Source organism: Schistocerca nitens, chromosome 1 (assembly GCF_023898315.1).
Source record: "Schistocerca nitens isolate TAMUIC-IGC-003100 chromosome 1, iqSchNite1.1, whole genome shotgun sequence".
In the NCBI taxonomy this organism is placed as follows: Eukaryota; Metazoa; Arthropoda; class Insecta; order Orthoptera; family Acrididae; genus Schistocerca; species Schistocerca nitens.
In genome coordinates this window covers 233,740,542-233,760,619 of record NC_064614.1, presented here as the reverse complement: position 1 = coordinate 233,760,619, position 20,078 = coordinate 233,740,542, and the positions used below count along the sequence as shown (strand labels likewise).

General features: G+C 44.5%; 1 protein-coding gene across 2 annotated transcripts in view; it reads left to right on the top strand.

Annotated features, from left to right (window-relative positions):
• The window catches only part of LOC126246439 (uncharacterized), a 367,197-nt gene that overhangs the window by 266,319 nt on the left and 80,800 nt on the right, over positions 1–20,078 (top strand). Inside the window, exon 1 of one of the 2 annotated variants that reach the window (XM_049948396.1) lies at positions 3,127–3,275. The exons of the other annotated variant lie outside the window; for it this stretch is intronic. Coding sequence (XP_049804353.1) covers positions 3,250–3,275 — 26 coding nt within the window. The 5' untranslated portion in view covers positions 3,127–3,249. Of the gene's footprint in view, positions 1–3,126; positions 3,276–20,078 lie in introns of those variants that run through there. 2 annotated transcript variants of the gene reach the window in all.

Sequence of the window (20,078 nt, the reverse complement as noted above, 5' to 3'; positions counted from 1 at the left end):
TGTAGAATCAGTGAGCATGCTATTTGTGTTTAGAATGGGGAAGGTGTGCGATCTGTCTGAGTTTGACCGAGGACATATTGTGATGGCCTGGAGGCTCGACATGAGCATTTCGGATACTGCACGACACTTCCAGTTGGATGTTAGAGGGGTGCCGCAGTGAGTGTCTGTAACACGTGGCGAAACCAAGGTGATGTCGAGGAGTTGGGTGGCCCCCTTCATTACAAATGTCGAAGGGTAGGGCTGATAAAACAGGACAGACGGTGAACTGTGCCGGAACTAACATCAGACTTTAATTCTGGGCAGAGTACAAGTGTGTCTGAACACGCAGTGCACCGAACACTCCTAACTATGGGCTTCGGCATCCGACGACCCATGCATGTGCCAATTTTAACAACATGACATCGTCAACTACGACTGTGACGGGCACCTTCCGCACTGAACGTTGGCGCAGTGGCAGAGCGTTTCATGGTCTGGCGAATCCCGATACATTCCTCATCATGCCGATGGGAGGGGGCGAATCAGTCGTCTTCCAGGGGAACAGCTCCTTGACACGTATGCTGCGGGGCGGCGACAAGCTGGCGGCGGCTCCATTAAGCTCTGAGGAACATTTTTTTTCATGTGGGCGTCCATGGATCCGGTGGAGCTCGCGCAAGGCACCATGACGGCCAAAGAGTATCGTACACTGGCTGCAGACTACATGCACCCCTTCATGATGATCATCTTTCCCGACGGCAGTGGCATTTTTCAGCAGTATAATGCTCCATGTCACAAGACCACGTTCGAGGAACACAGTGGCGAGTTACAATTAATGTACTGCCCCCCCCCCCCCCCCCCGAACTTGCCAGATACGAATGCGATTGAATCCATCTGGGATGTGATTGAACGTGGCGTCAGAGCTCATTGCCCCCCCCCCCTTCCCAGGATTTACGTGAATTAAGTGACTTGTGTGTGCAGATGTTATGCCCACTCTCTCCAGCGACCTACCGAGGCCTCATTATTTCCATGCCAGGACGCGTCTCCGCTGTTATCCGTGCCAAGGTGGGCATACCGGATATTAGATATGTGGTCATAATGGTTCAAAAATGGCTCTGAGCACTGTGGGACTCAACATCTTAGGTCATCAGTCCCCTAGAACTTAGAACTACTTAAACCTAACTAACCTAAGGACATCACACACACCCATGCCCGAGGCAGGATTCGAACCTGCGACCGCAGCAGTCCCGCGGTTCCGGACTGCAGCGCCAGAACCGCTAGACCACCGCGGCCGGCTGTTCATAATGTTCTGGCTGATTAGTGTATATACACTACTGGTCATTAAAATTGCTACACCAAGAAGAAATGCAGATGGTAAACGGGTATTCATTGCACAAATATACTAGAACTGACATGTGATTACATTTTCACGCAGTTTGGGTGCATAGATCCTGAGAAATCAGTACCCACAACAACCACCTCTGGCCGTAATAACGGCCCTGATACACCTGGGCATTGAGTCAAACAGAGCTTGGATGGCGTGTACAGGTAAAGCTGCCCATGCAGCTTCAACATGATACCACAGTTCATCAAGAGTAGTGACTGGCGTATTGTGACGAACCAGTTGCTCGGCCACCATTGACCAGACGTTTTCAGTTGGTGAGTGATCTGGAGAATGTGCTGTCCAGGGCAGCAGTCGAACATTTTCTGTATCCAGAAAGGCCCATACTGGACCTGCAACATGCGGTCGCGCATTATCCTCCTGAAATGTAGGGTTTCGCAGGGATCGAATGAAGGGTAGAGCCACGGCTCGTAACACATCTGAAATGTAACGTCCACTGTTCAAAGTGCCGTCAATGCGAACAAGAGGTGACCGAGACGTGTAACCAATGGCACCCCGTACCATCACGCCGGGTGATACGCCAGTATGGCGATGACTGATACACGCTTCCAATGTGCGTTCACCGCGATGTCGCCAAACACGGATGCGACCATCATGATGCTGTAAACACAACATGGATTCATCCGAAGAAATGACGTTTTGCCATTCGTGCACCCAGGTTCGTCGTTGAGTACACCATCGCAGTCGCTCCTTTCTGTGATGCAGCGTCAAGGGTAACCGCAGCCATGGTCTACGAGCTGATAGTCCATGCTGCTGCAAACGTCGTCGAACTATTCGTGCTGCAAACGTCCCCATCTGTTGACTCAGGGATCGAGACGTGGCTGCACGATCCGTTACAGACATGCGGATATGATGCCTGTCATCTCGACTGCTAGTGATACGAGGCCGTTGGGATCCAGCACGGCGTTCCGTATTACCTTCCTGAACCCACCGATTTCATATTCTGCTAACAGTCATTGGATCTCGACCAACGCGAGCAGTAATGTCGCGATACGATAAACCGCAATCGCGATAGGCTACAATCCGACCTTTATCGAAGTCGGAAACGTGATGGTATGCATTTCTCCTCCTTACACGAGGCATCACAACGACATTTCACCAGGCAACGCCGTTCAGCCACTGTTTGTGTATGAGAAATCGGTTGGAAACTTTCCTCATGTCAGCACGTTGTAGGTGTCGCCAGCGGCGCCAACCTTGTGAGAATGCTCTGAAAAGCTAATCATTTGCATATCACAAGCAGCTGGTTAAGAGTGAACAAAGGAAACCGTTGGGACTTTACTTAAGGAGCCGTCACCGACCATTACTTTCAAGTGAATCTGGGAAATTATAGAAGATTTCATTCGATCGATCCCAAACCTATAAACTGGTTTCTTCCGCAAGTGCCGGTTACATTTAGTTCTCTGATGACTAGCTATATGCAAGTTCTCCGAATCCCTCGCAGGATAATTGGCGTAGCTGAATTGTGAGTAGTCTTGCCTGAAAGAAGCACTACCGGAAGCTTCGCAAAGTAAGTGTTGTGGTCCGAGATGAGCTCACGCCATCCATCAGCGACATCCTGTGACGCGGACTTCCCGAAATACACGTCGCACATCGCGACACTTGGAGCGGACTGCACTGCTGCCAACATTCCCGCACAAAAATAAGATGGTAAGCCAGAGCGGCGAGGCGGATGGATCTCTCAGCAGCGGGGGCCGCGACTGAGTCAATGGTCATCGACCCCCACGTGTGCACCTTGCCCACCGGCCGACAGAGTCACGTGGTAGATCGGCGTGGCCAACTGTACAGCGGGTAAACGTAGCGGGAGAGCTGCAGCGGCGGCCAGTGCTTCTCTTGGCGTCACAGTGACAACGCGCTCGCGTTACGTCCGGCCACCGATGCCTTCGGCGCTTACCGGAACAGGGTACGGTTTCCTTGCGCGCTCTGGCTGTCCCGTGGGACTCCGGGCCACTGCCTGCGACTGCCGCAGCTGCATGTCGCCACATCGCTAGTATCGTGCACCAGTCGTAACTGCTAGTACCTGTTAATTTTGACAATCCTCAGCGACCGATCCATCCATCCCTTGCAGCAGTCCCATTTACCAGGTGATCCTGATCCACACAACGGATACCGTCTGTCACCAGTAACCCATTCATAACCTAGTGCTGCGGGGTGAATGATTTCGAAGTAACAAAATTCAGAAGTTGGTTTTGATAATACGAACTAACTCACCCTTGCTTCCCCATAAGGTAAAATATCAGATGATGTGAAAGTAACAGGAATGTGAAAAAAGGAAGTTACTCGAAAACCGTTACCAGTAGCTTGACGCAGTTCCATATAAACGCTGCGAAAGACATGTTATTTGCTTTGAAAACAAAAGAAATTTATTTTTAGCATGTATAAATTTTTCAGGAAAGCGCAATGCTTTGACAGTTACAATTCTGCCAAAATTACTTTCCAGTATGATTTTATACTATGGATAAATATAAGTCAGACTGAGGAACTAAAAATTTTGTTGTAATGTCTAGTAAATAATGTCTAGTAAAAAGGTAAATCCACGTTACATTATTGGCTCGAAGGACCACCTGGAGGTCTTTTTCAGTCGACTAACTTCCCTTCCCAGCGAAAAATTGTATATTGTCTTTGTGAGGTGTAAATTTAGCACTTTCATTGTTTCTGTACAGAGCAGGAAACTGCAACAAGTGCGTTTAGAGTTCAGCATCATGTTTTTGTTGTTGACGATAAGAGATGAGGAAGTGGGTGAAGCGAGGTGCTTGCGTACAGCCTACTTCTACCAAGGGGGTCCGCAGCTCGTGGTCGTGCGGTAGCGTTCTCGCTTTCCACGCCCGGGTTCCCGGGTTCGATTCCCGGCGGGGTCAGGGATTTTCTATACCTCGTGATGACTGGGTGTTGTGTGATGTCCTTAGGTTAGTTAGGTTTAAGTAGTTCTAAGTTCTAGGGGACTGATGACCATAGATCTTAAGTCCCATAGTGCTCAGAGCCATTTGAACCATTTTTTTGAACCGAGGGGACCAACGGGCTCAGCTTCCCTATCACAAACAGATCAACATCAACAGTGTCACGTGTCCGCGCTCCATGAGACAGTGCCGAGTGCTCTGGAATTTAACTCAGGACATTGGTGCAAAATCTGTTGTTTAGAAACTGCACGTCACCAAATCTCTTCCCCTTGTCGGCCAAATACTGAAAACGAACATTTCTTCGACCACCAAGATTCGCCTTTGAGTGAAACGCCAATGCACAAGCGTGCATTAGCAACCGCTGTTGCATCTTGTCTACATGTGGGATATTTTATTGATAAGACTCACCAGTCGTAGAGCATTGCAGACTACGCTGGGTCCCCAAACTGTTTCTATAGTTAAAGTTCTAATAGGGGTGATTTGTCACTGCCTTCCTCTGACCTGTACGAAGTGTCACTTGAATAGCATAGATGTGTTTATGCAGTGCGATGTCGTGTTCGGTCTGTTGGTGAACATGGTACAGACAGGGTGAAACTGGTGCCAACACATGTCCTTCTCCACTTAGCAATATCCATCCAACCACTCGACAGACTGAGCACCTTTAACAATCCCATATTCCTTCTTTCCTTGCGAAACTCTAGAGAGTTTGACGTTTGCTCTTGGTCCAGCGTTTAGAAACTGTAAATCGCAACCTCCTCTTCCGGGGTAAACGCTGCTTATGAGCGTTTGTTGACCTCCAGGATTCGAAGCAGCTCCCTCCGGGACAAACTCCACCGTGCTAGCATGCGTTAACGACTTTAGCTGCGGAGAAAGGTAAACCTTCTTTCTGGAAACAGATTTTTCCAAACATATAAAATACATTATTGTGTTCCCGTATGTTGGCGCGTGATATTAAGAGTGAACAGAAAGGAACCTATGTCTTGTTCATCACTGAAACATCTGAAGACGGAGGCCGTGTGTAAACTTGAGCTAGATTTCGGAGACACAAAATACCTCTTAAATCTGATTACGATGTCAGCATGAGACTGAGACACGAGCAGCAACCTGTTCGTAAGGGGAATGCAGCAAAGTTGTATTTCTTACAATTCCTTACGATCATCTTAAAGACGTGAAACTTCCTGGCAGATTAAAACTGTGTACCGAACCGAGAATTGAAGAGGTAAACTTGAAAAACTTTAAAACTTGCAGAATAGCTACAAAAATCTTATTGACAAACGAGGCGCTTGTATTGCATGAGCCGGTCGGAGTGGCCGAGCGGTTCTAGGCGCTACAGCCTGGAACCGCGCCACCGCTACGGTCGCAGGTTCGAATCCTGCCTCGGGCATGGATGTGTGTGAGGTCCTTAGGTTAGTTAGGTTTAAGTAGTTCTAAGTTCTAGGGGACAGATGACCTCAGAGCCATTTGAACCATTTGTATTGCATGAGGAAGTATGTGCACAAACAATATTGGCAGCGTGATGCAGATTCACTGGGTATTCATTATAGGAGCCTTTTTTCTTTGAGAATGTTCACAACAACTGAGTTACAATTGGATGTTATGTGGCGCATGTAAGAGGAAATATTGTTTCCTCTTTGCAGAAACTATGTGCAGGGTCGGAAGATGCCACACAAAGGATGTAATGTTTAGCGACTTCTATGTCGTCATCGTGTTCTCAATAGGCCCAAAGGTCCCCTGATAGTAACCGTTTTCATGTAGTTACCGGTGACATTATGGTACATAGGTACGTACAAACGTCAGTTGACTTCATTGGATACAGTGAAAGAAGCTACTTGGCATCATATGACAAGAATAACAATTGAAATTTTATTCAATTCTGTGTATATTGTTGAACAACGTCTGCCGACAGTGACTACTGATCGCCATCAAATATGACACGTGTCATCGTCTTTGCACTGTCAACTGTGTTGCGCAATTACTACGGACACAATTGAAGCACCTCTTGTCGGGGAAAACTGTATCTATGGTAACAATGTGTTTTTTCAGTTCGAGGAAAAATCCGATGTATCATGTGAAAATAGCGTCGCTCTACTGATAATACCTTTCACGGAGTAGGTATCTTTTAGATTGTAAAAGGTTTTCGTAACAAATATCTCGGCCTGGTTTGTGAAGTGAATACTTCCATTTGTGTCGATGAAACGTTTATATTGACGTAGTCAGCACACTGTTGTGCATGAATTTTAAACAGTAGCCTAGAGAACGTACGGTTCTGCTGTAAAATTCAATTTGCGTTTATGATTGTCCTGAATTAAAAGAAACCGTTACTCGTCCACATAGCTGCAGTTTCAGTCTCATAGTTGCGCTTAAAGTGCAAATAAACAAACGCAGTGAAACAACAGAACAGTGCCGTCAGTTCAAATGTCATTCTAGATGTATACACCTTTTATTGTTGTCTCTTATTGCATGAACTTAATTAATTCAAACAATAACATTAAACTCAATGTAGTATAGCAACAGACGTGAAACCAATGTAGTATAGCAACAGACGTGAAACATTTGTGGAGCCTTACAGAACTATGACAAGGCTGTTTTGTTGTTAAGCAACATCTTTAAAACGCACGATAGATTTACGAATACACGATGTATAGTGGCACGATTCCTCCGAAAGCAAGACTAAAATCAAGTTTAGTTTTGAATAATAAATCTAGCAACAGCCCCGAGATAATTCTGATCATCTTAAGGTGCACTTTCCGAGGGCTTTAATTAAGTAAAGCAGTCATATACTTCTGTAACTTTTAAAGATTAGCAATTGTATCTTAAGGAACTTCAGAATATAAGTGTGCATTGCGCAAAACTTGAATCAGAATGTCAGTCAAGCTAGGTTGCGAGCAAATGTAAGGCGAAACAGTAGATCGTTAGTTATTTCACTTCAGAACCAATGAATGTACAGAACATTTATGCAGTGAGACTGTAATGTCACCAAGATATATTTACAGCAGCCAGGTCTGAATAAGCATTCTAAAAGCAAATTCTCAGTCCCATGAAAGTCAAGAAGTCAGAATTATCTTATCTACCGCAAATACATTATCAATCGCTTTTAGCGCGGACTAATCCTAAAAGTAAATGAGATTTCCTCAATTTTAAATCCGTTCTTAAGTGCACTGTGTGGAATGCGCTGGTTTGTTCTTACTACGGCGTATCCACGTCATCAGCAGATAGGAGACACCAAATATTCAACATGAACACAAATGTAATTTTACTTCGTTTCTGTATTTTCGTTTGTCCTAGATCGTCGAATGACGAGCGCAAAGACTAGGACTGTGGTGCTGTTCTACACTTCACACACTGGCCAGAAGAGGATATTGGACAGGGTATCTTGATACATTCTATAGAGAACTATGTGTCTAGAATGGCTAGGAAAACAGCTGTATCGTATTATTATGGGAAATGTGTCGACTACATTCTTAATTAATAGTGAGAGTATCTGAGATCAGGGAGTCATGATTCGGCTTGAACGATCACTACGATACGCATAAAGGTAATGCCATATCTCACCAGGAAAGTACTTGGGCTCCAACAAACAGATCTGTATGAACGTTTGGTTACAGGACCATTACGTACCTCTGAATGTTCTGGTGGGCGTCGTTTCTCTGCAAAACTCTGCAGTCATGCTCTAGATATCACTGTAGACGTAATTGTAGACGCCATACGCAGTGCAGCAATCTTAACTATAAATGTAAATGCGGAATGTCAATAAAATGCTCCGAGCAATACGAATGACTGCAAAACGCACAGTGAAGAAATGCAAATTGATCGCATGTCGTATTTGCACATTCTATAATATCAGTGTTGAACGCCACGTCAATGACACTTTTGAAGTTGTTCACTGGTTCACCAATATCGTAGCCAGCGTTCTACCACGCGTAACGAAGCATTGGTCTGTATACTGCTGCAGATAACTGATTGTAAATGACAGAATGCATATTCATGATAAAGAATCTGTCGTGCAATTTCGGCTGCATATTACTGGAACGTAGTTTAATGAAGTCTGTTATTCTCTTGGCATATATTTTATATTGCCTGAAGAAATACACATCCAGAGGTTGTGCATGTTTTGTAGTTTTAGGCGGAATGATTCTTAAATCTACATGTTTTCCGCCAGATGCTTCCAGTAGTATTCGTTCATCCTTATGTCCACACCAGGAGTCACAAAGTACTAATGACTTTCTCGACAAATGTGGATTCAAAACTGACAGAAAAAACGTCTTCAGATGTTGTCTCCTCATCTTCAGCTTCCCACTCACATTTGCATCGACGACGACATTTGGAGGGCACCGCGTTTTGTTTCCCTTGACACGCGGGGTCCAAACTTACCACTGGATTCTTGGAAGCAAATATAGAGTTTGTCTGCCAATCGTCCGTCCATTGATATAGCAACATCGATCGTGTAACTATGTGTTGCACAGTTAACTGATTGCAACATCGCGACAATGTTTCTCTTCCCTTTCATGGATAGTGTTCTGTCACAAGAAAGTTCATAGTTGAACTGACTCTGATCACAGTTCCATACAGAACTAATATCGATGTTTTCTCTCGTGATATGCTCATTGACGTCAGCAATAAACGTTTGAGCTCTTTCAATCAGCTCTTCTTCGTCATCCTTATCTTTTCGTGCTTGGAGCATAGTGATACGGCGTGATGTTATCCTAAACTCCTTTTTCAAATTAGTAATAAATCCTAGTGAAGCTGTAAAGTTTGTACACCCGAGATTTCTGCCTACGTCCAATGCCCAATGTTGTAAATGCCAATAATGAACGGCGGAACCGCATTCTCGCGCTTCATCGAATTTTGCCATTACACGCTCCTTGATGGTCTTGAACAGCAGTGTACGATTTCCTTTGAAAACTGTATTTCCTTCTCTTTTCTTTGCCACGTAATCCAGTATGTTTTTAATATTGCTTTTAGACTTCAGTTTAGGGTATCTTTTCAGAAGCTTGTCGTATGTGTCGAAACCTCTTACGTAATAATCATCGTACATGTTCTCCAGTGTGTTGTCATCAAACGCCGTGATGGTACTTGCAACTTTAACCTTCTTCTTGGGAGATGGTTGGTATTGTCCGTCACTGCTTCCATCGCCTCTTCCCGCACTTGCCGTAGCACTACCGTTTGCAATGAGTTGTTCGTCATTATCATCCCTATCATCATCATTATGTGTTAGTGTTACAACAGTATCTGTTTCTAACTTATTCTCATATTTCTGCACTATAATAGATACCAGAAAACATGCGAATGATTCGTCTTCTACACCAATACCATCTTCACGAAGAAGGGTTCTTCGTAACTTCATCTCAACCAATCGCAATACATTAGCAGGATTGATTGCCAATCGCCGAGCCATCTGACGCTTCAGTACACAAATAATGTCACAAAACGCAACTTGAGAGGCACACTGCACCGTCCCTACTGGTCCCGACTGGCATACCGGAAGGTCAGTGTGCAATGCGGCATGGCATACGCAGAGGCCTCTAACGGACGACTGCAGAGTTTTGCAGATGCGCGAGTATCACTAGTGCAATAAGAGACCTTTACATTATTTCTCACACGATTTAGGTGTATTTGTGTTTGTTCGATCCCAAGTACTTTCCTGGTCAGTTACATTTTGTACCAGAATTTGTGGTTTAGGCATTGGTAAAATAACAGCTGATTGGCCACAGCATGATGTAACAAACCAATCACATGGAAAAGTAGCTAACGATGCAGGAAGAGATTCCAATTTCACGATTACGGTAGGTATTCGTCGATCAGGGCAATCTTGTCCAGATATGGTCGGTGCTTTTGTCCACGGTCCAGCAATATAGGTGGCAGAATGCATGATTTTCAGTTACAGAAAGCATTAAACCATCTACAGGGCGCAGCTTATCACCCCAAACTCCATTCCTCTCAGCGGAGATGGCTTATGCAAGTACGAGAGTTGAATGAAAAGTAATGCCTCCACCTTCGTTAACTGGGTTTGGATGGGAATATTTTAATAAATTAAACGCAGAAATAATCCTTAGAATGTGATATTTAATTCACTTTTCCATATTATCACCAGCCAATTGGATACATTTCTGCCAACGATGAACAAGTTTCTGAAGCCGTCACGGAAGAAGTCGACACTGTTTCCGCAACCACAGTCTCACAATTCTCTCAACGTCTTCATCAGAAGCATAATGACGCCCCGCTTATATTCGTTCATTATCGGGAACAGAGGGAAGTCAGACAATGCTGAATTAGACTGTATGGAGGACGCCGTACGGTGGTGACATTCAGTCTCTGAAGCTCTGTTGTGGTGGCACGTGAAGTGTGTAGTTTGGCATTGACATGCTGCAGGAAAACATTTCCCTTTTCCTTTCGAACCCTTGTTAGCCGTCGTTTCAGAGGTCGCAGCGTTGTGATGTAACGCTCTGAACTTACTGTTGTTCCAAGATCAAGGAAATCAACATGGATAACACCATCTGCGTCCCAGGACACTTGGCCATGATTTTTCCAGCTGAGGGCTGCGTCTTGAATTTATTTTTTTGGGCGAGTCGATATTCCATAGACTGACGTTTCGTCTCCGGGTCGTAATGGTGTACCCACGTTTCGCCTCCCGTCACAAGTGAATGGAAAAAGACGTCATCTTCATTCTCGTAAAGCGAGAGGGGTTCCTGAAAAATTTCAAGTCTGTGCGCTTTCATTGCATGAGTCAGCATCTTGGGTACCCATCGTGCACAGATCTTACGATAGCCAAGCAAAGCAATAATGAGATCCACACGTTCTTGTGAACTGCCGATTCTGCTTGCAGTTTCTCTCTGAGTGATACGAGGATCGTCCTGAATCAATCTCTCAACATTTTGCTTGTGAAACTCGGTGGTTGCAACCACAGGACGCCCAACTCTTTGTTTGTCACGAAGGTCAGATTTTCCCGCCTCAACATCTTTAAACTCACTCGCCCAACGACGCACAGTACTCACATCAACACAATCAGCATAAACTACTTTCATTCTCTGATGAATTTCCTCTGGGGTGACACCTTCTGCTGTCGATAATTCAATGACTGCACGTTGCTTAATTCGCATTATCCGACCATCTGCGCAGGGTTCCATACTTTACACTGTAACAGCACAACCGTTCATCGCTAAGGCTTCACGCCAACTGGAGCTGTAGAGAAGAGGCTACGGAACAAGCCAGTACCTGCCCCATACCAATGCTGCCAACTTTTGAAGAGTTACGAAGGTGGAGGCATTACTTTTCAATCAGCCCTTGTATGTCTACGGTACGCCTTTTACTAGCGATACAAATCTTTATGGTTCGGAAATATTTGGTATATGAATATCGTATGTGGAATAACATGAAATTCAAGTTTTTCTGTTCTCTAAAATGTTGCGATTTAATGTAGAACGTGGAAACAGTTGAGTTGCATCCAAGAGAGCATGATATGCGTAACCATCCCACATTTGTGAGTGAAATATTCCAATTTTATAGCGACAAACTGATAATTTGAGGAAGCAGGTTGGCATCTTGCACGAAACGATTTTTTCGTAGCTCGATTTTAGAGGATTGTGATCTCCAACATTTTGGCTGCTATACGTTGTATTAGCATTTTTCCCCTTTTGTGAATAAAAATGCTGACGCACCTGCAGATCAGCTGGTAGATGAAATACTACAAGCTGACCGTACCAAAAATAGTCCCTTGCAAGAGATTTTGCACAAATTTCAACTGCTAACAATACTATTCCCGAGCGGGTGACTTCTTTCTTGAGGACTGACGAATCATCCGTCGGCAACTCGTAGATACCAATACTGAATGCAAGCAATGTACATGCCAAACAGTATAGTTGTTTAATGCAACGACATGTCCCGTTTGGGGACGGTAATGTCTCATACACTCAAGACTTACAGAGCGCCTACTGCAGTATATTCCAGTATATTGTATCTTAATTTGTAATACCTAGTCAGGTCGACTTACTGTATTGAATAGCGAGTAGATTGTGTTATTATGCCCGAAAATTCTTTATACTGCTCATCACTGGATCCAGTTCAAAGTCTTTGCAACTGCACTAACTTTTTGGTGTCACCCTATACAATATAAGTTCGACACTGGACTTATCGACTATTTTGATAATTTCACAATCTACATACACTTCTGTACAAATAATCCGTGTGCCACTCTACAATGCATGGCGGAGGATACGTTGCAGGAACGTTCTGTTCCATTCCATTAGCGTAGTAAGCTAGGGAAAAATATGTCCATGTACGCATGCTGATCTCATCTTGTCATCACGATCCTTACATGAGACAGCTCACTTAAAAATGTCAAAGGTCTTAACAGTACAGGAGCTAGGGAAAAATATGTCCATGTACGCATGCTGATCTCATCTTGTCATCACGATCCTTACATGAGACAGCTCACTTAAAAATGTCAAAGGTCTTAACAGTACAGGAGCTAGGGAAAAATATGTCTATGTACGCATGCTGATCTCATCTTGTCATCACGATCCTTACATGAGACAGCTCACTTAAAAATGTCAAAGGTCTTAACAGTACAGGCTGTTTGTCAGATTCATTGGAAGTCTTGTCGTAGTCGCTCTCCCATTTAAATGATGGAGATGGGTTCTGGATAAAAAAAAAAATGGTTCAAATGGCTCTGAGCACTATGGGACTTAACATCTATGTTCATCAGTCCCCTACAACTTAGAACTACTTAAACCTAAATAACCTAAGGACAGCACACAACACCCAGTCATCACGAGGCAGAGAAAATCCCTGACCCCGCCGGGAATCGAACTCGGGAACCCGGGCGCGGGAAGCGAGAACGGTTCTGGATAGAAAGGTTCTTTCAAACAGAGCCCGAAATAAAATTCAAGCCCGAGGCAAGCGTCGCCATTCAGAAGGCTCTGAACGAGCTATTCATTTGCCCATAAAACATACGAGACGTATTTGAGAACCCTTCTAAAGAAGAGAAAAAAGATTTGGAATTTTATGAGATGATATTAGAAGTTTGAGTTCATAAACAGGTAGCCTGGGAAAACAGTTGATGCATTTTTTTTCGATATTTTGATGTGCATGTCATATTTAGAAAACATTGTCGTTAATATGAAAAAATTATTTTGTGAACGAAACGAAAGAACTACCGGATGTTCATTCTCCCCCCCCCCCCCCCCCCCCCGCCCCTCCCGGGACTAATCCAATTTCCAACCTGTTGCGATAGTGTTGCCAGTGCAGGATTTCGTGCACGTACTGACTTCTCGATTAAGTCCCATAAATGTTGGATGCAATTCATGTCGGACGATCTGCGTAGCCAATTCTTCCGTTTGAATTGTCCAGACTCTTCTTCAAACCAGTCGCAAGCAATTGTGGCTCGGTGCCATGGCGCCTTGTCATCCATAACACGAAGCCCATGAATGGCTGCAAATGGCCTCAAAGTAGCCGAACATAACCGTGTACAGGGTGTTACAAAAAGGTACGGCCAAACCTTCAGGAAACATTCCTCACACACAAATAAAGAAAAGATGTTATGTGGACATGTGTCCGGAAACGCTTAATTTCCATGTTAGAGCTCGTTTTAGTTTCGTCAGTATGCACTGTACTTCCTCAATTCACCGCCAGTTGGCCCAATTGAAGGAAGGTAATGTTGACTTCGGTGCTTGTGTTGACATGCGACTCATTGCTCTACAGTACTAGCATCAAGCACATCAGTACGTAGCATCAACAGGTTAGTGTTCATCACGAACGTGGTTTTGCAGTCAGTGCAATGTTTGTTTACAAATGCGGAGTTGGAAGATGCCCATTTGATTTATGGATTAGCACGGGGCAATAGCCGTGGCGCGGTACGTTTGTGTCGAGACAGATTTCCAGAACGAAGGTGTCCCGACAGGAAGACGTTCGAAGCAATTGATCGGCGTCTTAGGGAGCACGGAACATTCCAGCCTATGACTCGCGACTGGGGAAGACCTAGAACGACGAGGACACCTGCAATGGACGAGGCAATTCTTCGTGCAGTTGACGATAACCCTAATGTCAGCGTCAGAGAAGTTTCTGCTGTACAAGGTAACGTTGACCACGTCACTGTATGGAGAGTGCTACGGGAGAACCAGTTGTTTCCGTACCATGTACAGCGTGTGCAGGCACTATCAGCAGCTGATTGGCCTCCACGGGTACACTTCTGCGAATGGTTCATCCAACAAGGTGTCAATCCTCATTTCAGTGCAAATGTTCTCTTTACGAATGAGGCTTCATTCCAACGTGATCAAATTGTAAATTTTCACAATCAACATATGTGGGCTGACGAGAATCCGCACGCAGTTGTGCAATCACGCCATCAACACAGATTTTCTGTGAACATTTGGGCAGGCACTGTTGTTGATGTCTTGATTGGGCCCCATGTTCTTCCACCTACGCTCAATGCAGCACGTTATCATGATTTCATACGGGATACTCCACCTGTGCTGCTAGAACATTTGCCTTTACAAGTACGACACAACATGTGGTTCATGCACGATGGAGCTCCTGCACATTTCAGTCGAAGTGTTCGTATGCTTCTCAACGACAGATGCGGTGACCGATTGATTGGTAGAGGCGGACCAATTCCATGGCCTCCACGCTCTCCTGACCAACCCTCTTGGCTTGCATTTATGGGGGCATTTGAAAGCTCTTGTCTACGCAACCCCGGTACCAAATGTAGACACTCTTCGCGCTCGTATTGTGGACGGCTGTGATACAATACGCCATTCTCCAGGGGTGCATCAGCGCGTTAGGGATTCCATGCGACGGAGGGTGGAGGCATGTATCCTCGCTAACGGAGGACATTTTGAACATTTCCTGTAACAAAGTGTTTGAAGTGACGCTGGTACGTACTGTTGCTGTGTGTTTCCCGTCCATGATTAAAGTGATTTGAAGAGAAGTAATAAAATGAGCTCTAACATGGAAAGTAAGCGTTTCCGGACACATGTCCACATAACATATTTTCTTTCTTTGTGTGTGAGGAATGTTTCCTGAAAGTTTGGCCGTACCTTTTTGTAACACCCTGTATAGCCAGTAATCGGTTCCGTTGGAACAGAGGTCCAGGCCATTCCACATAAACACAGCCCACACCATTATGGAGCCGCCACCAGCTTGCACAGTGAATTGTTGACAACTTGTGTTCAAATGTTTCAAATGGCTCTGAGCACTATGGAACTTAACTTCTGAGGTCATCAGTCCCCTAGAACTTAGAACTACTTAAACCTAACTAACCTAAGGACATCACACACATCCATGCCCGAGACAGGATTCGAACCTGCGACCGTAGCGGTCGCGTGGTTCCAGACTGAGGCGCCTAGAACCGTTCGGCCTCACCGGCCGGCCGACAACTTGTGTCCGTGGCTTCGTGAGGTCTGCGCCACCCCCTACCATCAGTTCTTACCAACTGAAATCGGGTCTCATCTTACCAGGCCAGGGTTTTCCAGTAGTCTAGGGTCCAAATGACGTGGTCACGAGCCCAGGAGAGTCGCTGCAGGCGATGTCGTGCTGTTAGCAAAAGCATTCGCGTCCGTTGTCTGCTGCCATAGCCCATCGGCCACTGCATTGTCAGTGGTGAGAGGTGACTACTGAAATGTGGTATTCTCAGCACATGCTTGACATTGTGGATCTCGGAATATTGAATTCCCTAACGATTTCCGCAATGGCATGTCCCATGCGTCTAGCTCCGACTACCAGTCTGCGTTAAAAGTCTGTTAATTCCCATCGTGCCGCCATAACCACGTCGGAAGCCTTTCCACATGAATTATGTGAGTACAAATGACAGCTGCGCCAAAGCACTGGCTTTTTATACCAAGTGCACGCGATATTACCGCCATCTTTATATGTGCATATCGCTGTCCCATGACTTTTTGTCAGCTCAGTGTGTGTAAATCTGGTATTGATGGAGAACCGTTTTCTTTAACATTAATAAACATTATGTAATATCATAGCCAAGTACTTTCGACTGATATAAACAGCATCCTTACATGCTGTATGTAGCATGGTCTCAAAATAAAGTTAAATCGTGTAACAAGCGAAGTTCCTCATAAAGGGCACCTTGAGTCATCGTATAGTTGGAGAAGATACGCATCAATGAACGAAATGAGCCTGGAGGTACCACTAACATCTACCAGAAACAATACTTGTCAGTGAGTATTTTCCCTGAACGCTCCAGCAAAATGTGGTAGCTTTATCTTCTTTTACATACGGCGTTGTCCTTTAACGTGACATTTTTACGAGAAACATTCAATTTAATGATGGAAATGGAATCTTAGGTTCTTCGAGGCTTGTTCTCTGATCTAGTAACGATAAAATTAATTTTAAATTAACTTGTGATTTCTTTGCACTTGCCTCGATCATTGCCAAAGATGATGATGATGTTTGGTTTGTGGGGCGCTCAACTGCACGGTCATCAGCGCCCGTACAAAGTCTCAGTTTTTACACAGCCCAATTTTTTGTACACAATCCAGTCTAGCCACTGTCACGAATTACGATGATAACGATGAAATGATGAGGACAACACCAACACCCAGGCAGAGAAAAATCCCCAACCTGGCCGGGAATCGAACCCCGGACCCCGTGATCCAGAGGCTGCAACGGTAGCCACTAGACCACGAGCTGCGGACCGTTACCAAAGAGGTTGCTTTGTCCGTAGAGCTCAGGCAGAGGTAGTTTCAAACTGTTTAGGAGGTACAGTTATTCTAGAGCCCACGCCTCGTTCTGAAAGTTAATTTAAACGATTTAATACTTTCGCTGATGACCACACGATTCATCGCCTTTAGTTACCAACTTTTGCACCTAAATTTACAATCTGCAAACGTACGTGGTGGAAGGCACCTTTTGTTGTATCGCAGTCCGCCCCCGGTAGCTGAGTGGTCAGCGCGACAGAATGTCAATCCTAAGGGTCCGGGTTCGATTCCCGGCTGGGTCGGAGATTTTCTCCGCTCAGGGACTGGGTGTTGTCCTAATCATCATCATTTTCATCCCCATCGACGCGCAAGTCGCCGAAGTGGCGTCAAATCGAAAGACTTGCACCCGGCGAACGGTCTACCCGACGGGAGGCCCTAGTCACACGACATTTATTTATTGAATCGCAGATCACAGTTTCAAATTCACTTGCAGAGCGTGAAAAGATGAATGTGTCTATGCCCCTGGGAATTGTTAGTGGTCTGATTTTACCTTTATATTCCGTACGGCAATAATATATACGAAGCTAAAATACGTTCGCTTATGTTGCCCTGAAACCAAAGTCACATTCGGCGTCTTTCTTCGAGTTTCTGCCAGTCCCGACTTCTTTCCTCTCTGTCTCCTGCTGGCACAACTTGATATGGTTCTGTCACTCTTGAACGGTACTCAAGTATAGTCTGTGTAAAGGATTTATATGCAACAACCAGACACTAGAAAAGTACCAGTTTCCGACGAATGAACTGAAGCATCTAAATTTCGTTATCTGCCACCGAATCCAAGTTACCATTATATTTCACATCTCCATGTGCGCTAGCACCGAAGTACTGTGAGGTTTGATTGTTACTCATGAACCGTATAGTCAAAGGCTACTACGATGTTACGATTGATGAGATGCACAGCAGATTTATTTATCAAGTTCTAACCTAATTTCACTGTGTATTTTTATAGAACATTTCTTCGTACATAACATTGCATTAAAAAAATTAACAGACGTACGACACTACTGTGAAAGTAGACATTCCAACAGGTGTTTTTGTTGTTGTGGTCTTCAGTCCTGAGACTGGTTTGATGCAGCTCTCCATGCTACTCTATCCTGTGCAAGCTTCTTCATCTCCCAGTACCTACTGCAGCCTACATCCTTCTGAATCTGCGTAGTGTATTCATCTCTTGGTCTCCCTCTACAATTTTTACTCTCCACGCTGCCCTCCAGTACTAAACTGGTGATCCCTTTATGCCTCAGAATATGTCCTACCAACCGATCCCTTTTTCTAGTCAAGTTGTGCCACAAACTCCTCTTCTCCCCAATTCTATTCAATACCTCCTCATTAGTTATGTGATCTACCCATCTAATCTTCAGAATTCTTCTGTAGCACCACTTTTCAAAAGCTTCTATTCTCTTCTTGTCTATACTATTTATCGTCCATGTTTCACTTCCATACATGGCTACACTCCATACAAATACTTTCAGAAACGATTTCCTGACACTTAAATCAAACCTCGATGTTAACAAATTTCTCTTCTTCAGAAACGCTTTCCTTGCCATTGCCAGTCTACATTTTATATCCTCTCTACTTCGACCATCATCAGTTATTTTGCTCCCCAAATAACAAAACTCCTTTACTACTTTAAGTGTCTCATTTCCTAGTCTAATTCCCTCAGCATCACCCGACTTAATTCGACTACATTCCATTATCCTCGTTTTGCTTTTGTTGATGTTCATCTTATACCCTCCTTTCAAGACACTGTCCATTCCATTCAACTGCTCTTCCAAGTCCTTTGCTGTCTCTGACAGAATTACAATGTCATTGGCGAACCTCAAAGTTTTTATTTCTTCTCCATGGATTTTAACACCCATTCCGAACTTTTCTTTTGTTTCCTTTACTGTTTGCTCAATATACAGATTGAACAGCATCGGGGAGAGGCTACAACCGAGTCTCACTCCCTTCCCAACCAATGATTCCCTTTCATGTCCCTCGACAGGTGTAGCAAATTATGAAATAATTGGCTTCCGATACAACGAGAGTACAGTTTAATACATGAGAGACTTCGTTTTAATATAACTGGTGACATCATCCTTACAGCAGAGCTCAAGGACGCGCGCGGCATGTGCCGTGTTGCGTGTGGCCCATCTGCAAGAGACTGTATGTAGTAAACGCTCTCTTAATAGCAGGAAGTACCGCCGCTCGTAAAATTACGGGTTGCGCTCAGCTGGAATCACGCGATGAGTGTACGAGAGAAAACAGAGGAGCGCTAAACAAAATTGTACCACTATATCTGTCAGTGCTATGGCAACGTTAGGAGAAAGAGTGCGGTGGAGTGAAGATGTAAGCGCAGCGGAACATAAAGTTCTCTGGAAATCATTTTCCAATACAATGCTGAGAACAAGAACCATTCTCTTGAAATAGCGTCTCCCTCAGATTTCGATTTATGGGGAGCTACGCGAGCATGCACGGAGAAACTCGTCTATTCTTTCCAACAGCCGACCGTATGCCTTTAAAACACCGGCGTGGCTGCAAATAGTTTCTAACAGTAAGCTAACAATAATGTAACTTTGTGTTTTACGCTGTAGCCTACAACCTATTCATAACCAAAAGCTGCATTGCATAGCTTATATCCCGATTACGGAGTGGTCTTTTCAATCGATTAAAATGGCAAAGCTTCACCAGATTGTGGAATCACCCTCTCCTTTTCCTTTGCGTCTATCCAACGTTGCAGACAGTATATTCGCGTTATACGGGAGACCCTGTAACCAGAATTCAGGAAAACAGTTAAGACAATCAAAGCCAAATCAGGGAACCAACGTGAAACCATTTATATTAAGTTTTATTCCAGAATGTGTCCGACCGCATTTTCTCCCCAAAGAAAATTATCCAGGCTTCCTTTCTTCGACCCACGTCAGAAGCGTAATTGATATGCAAAGGTTGAGTAATTGCAAAGCAGAGTCAGCTTTATGGAGTATCGTTACATTCATACCACAAATTGTATTTTGAAATGAACTGGCTATGCCATTAATGATTTAGCAATGTTTTCGAATAAAGGAAGAGGGGAGGTCTTGAAGAGTAACTTGGAAACAGATTAGGTTTATTGGGCAATAAGTTCGTCGT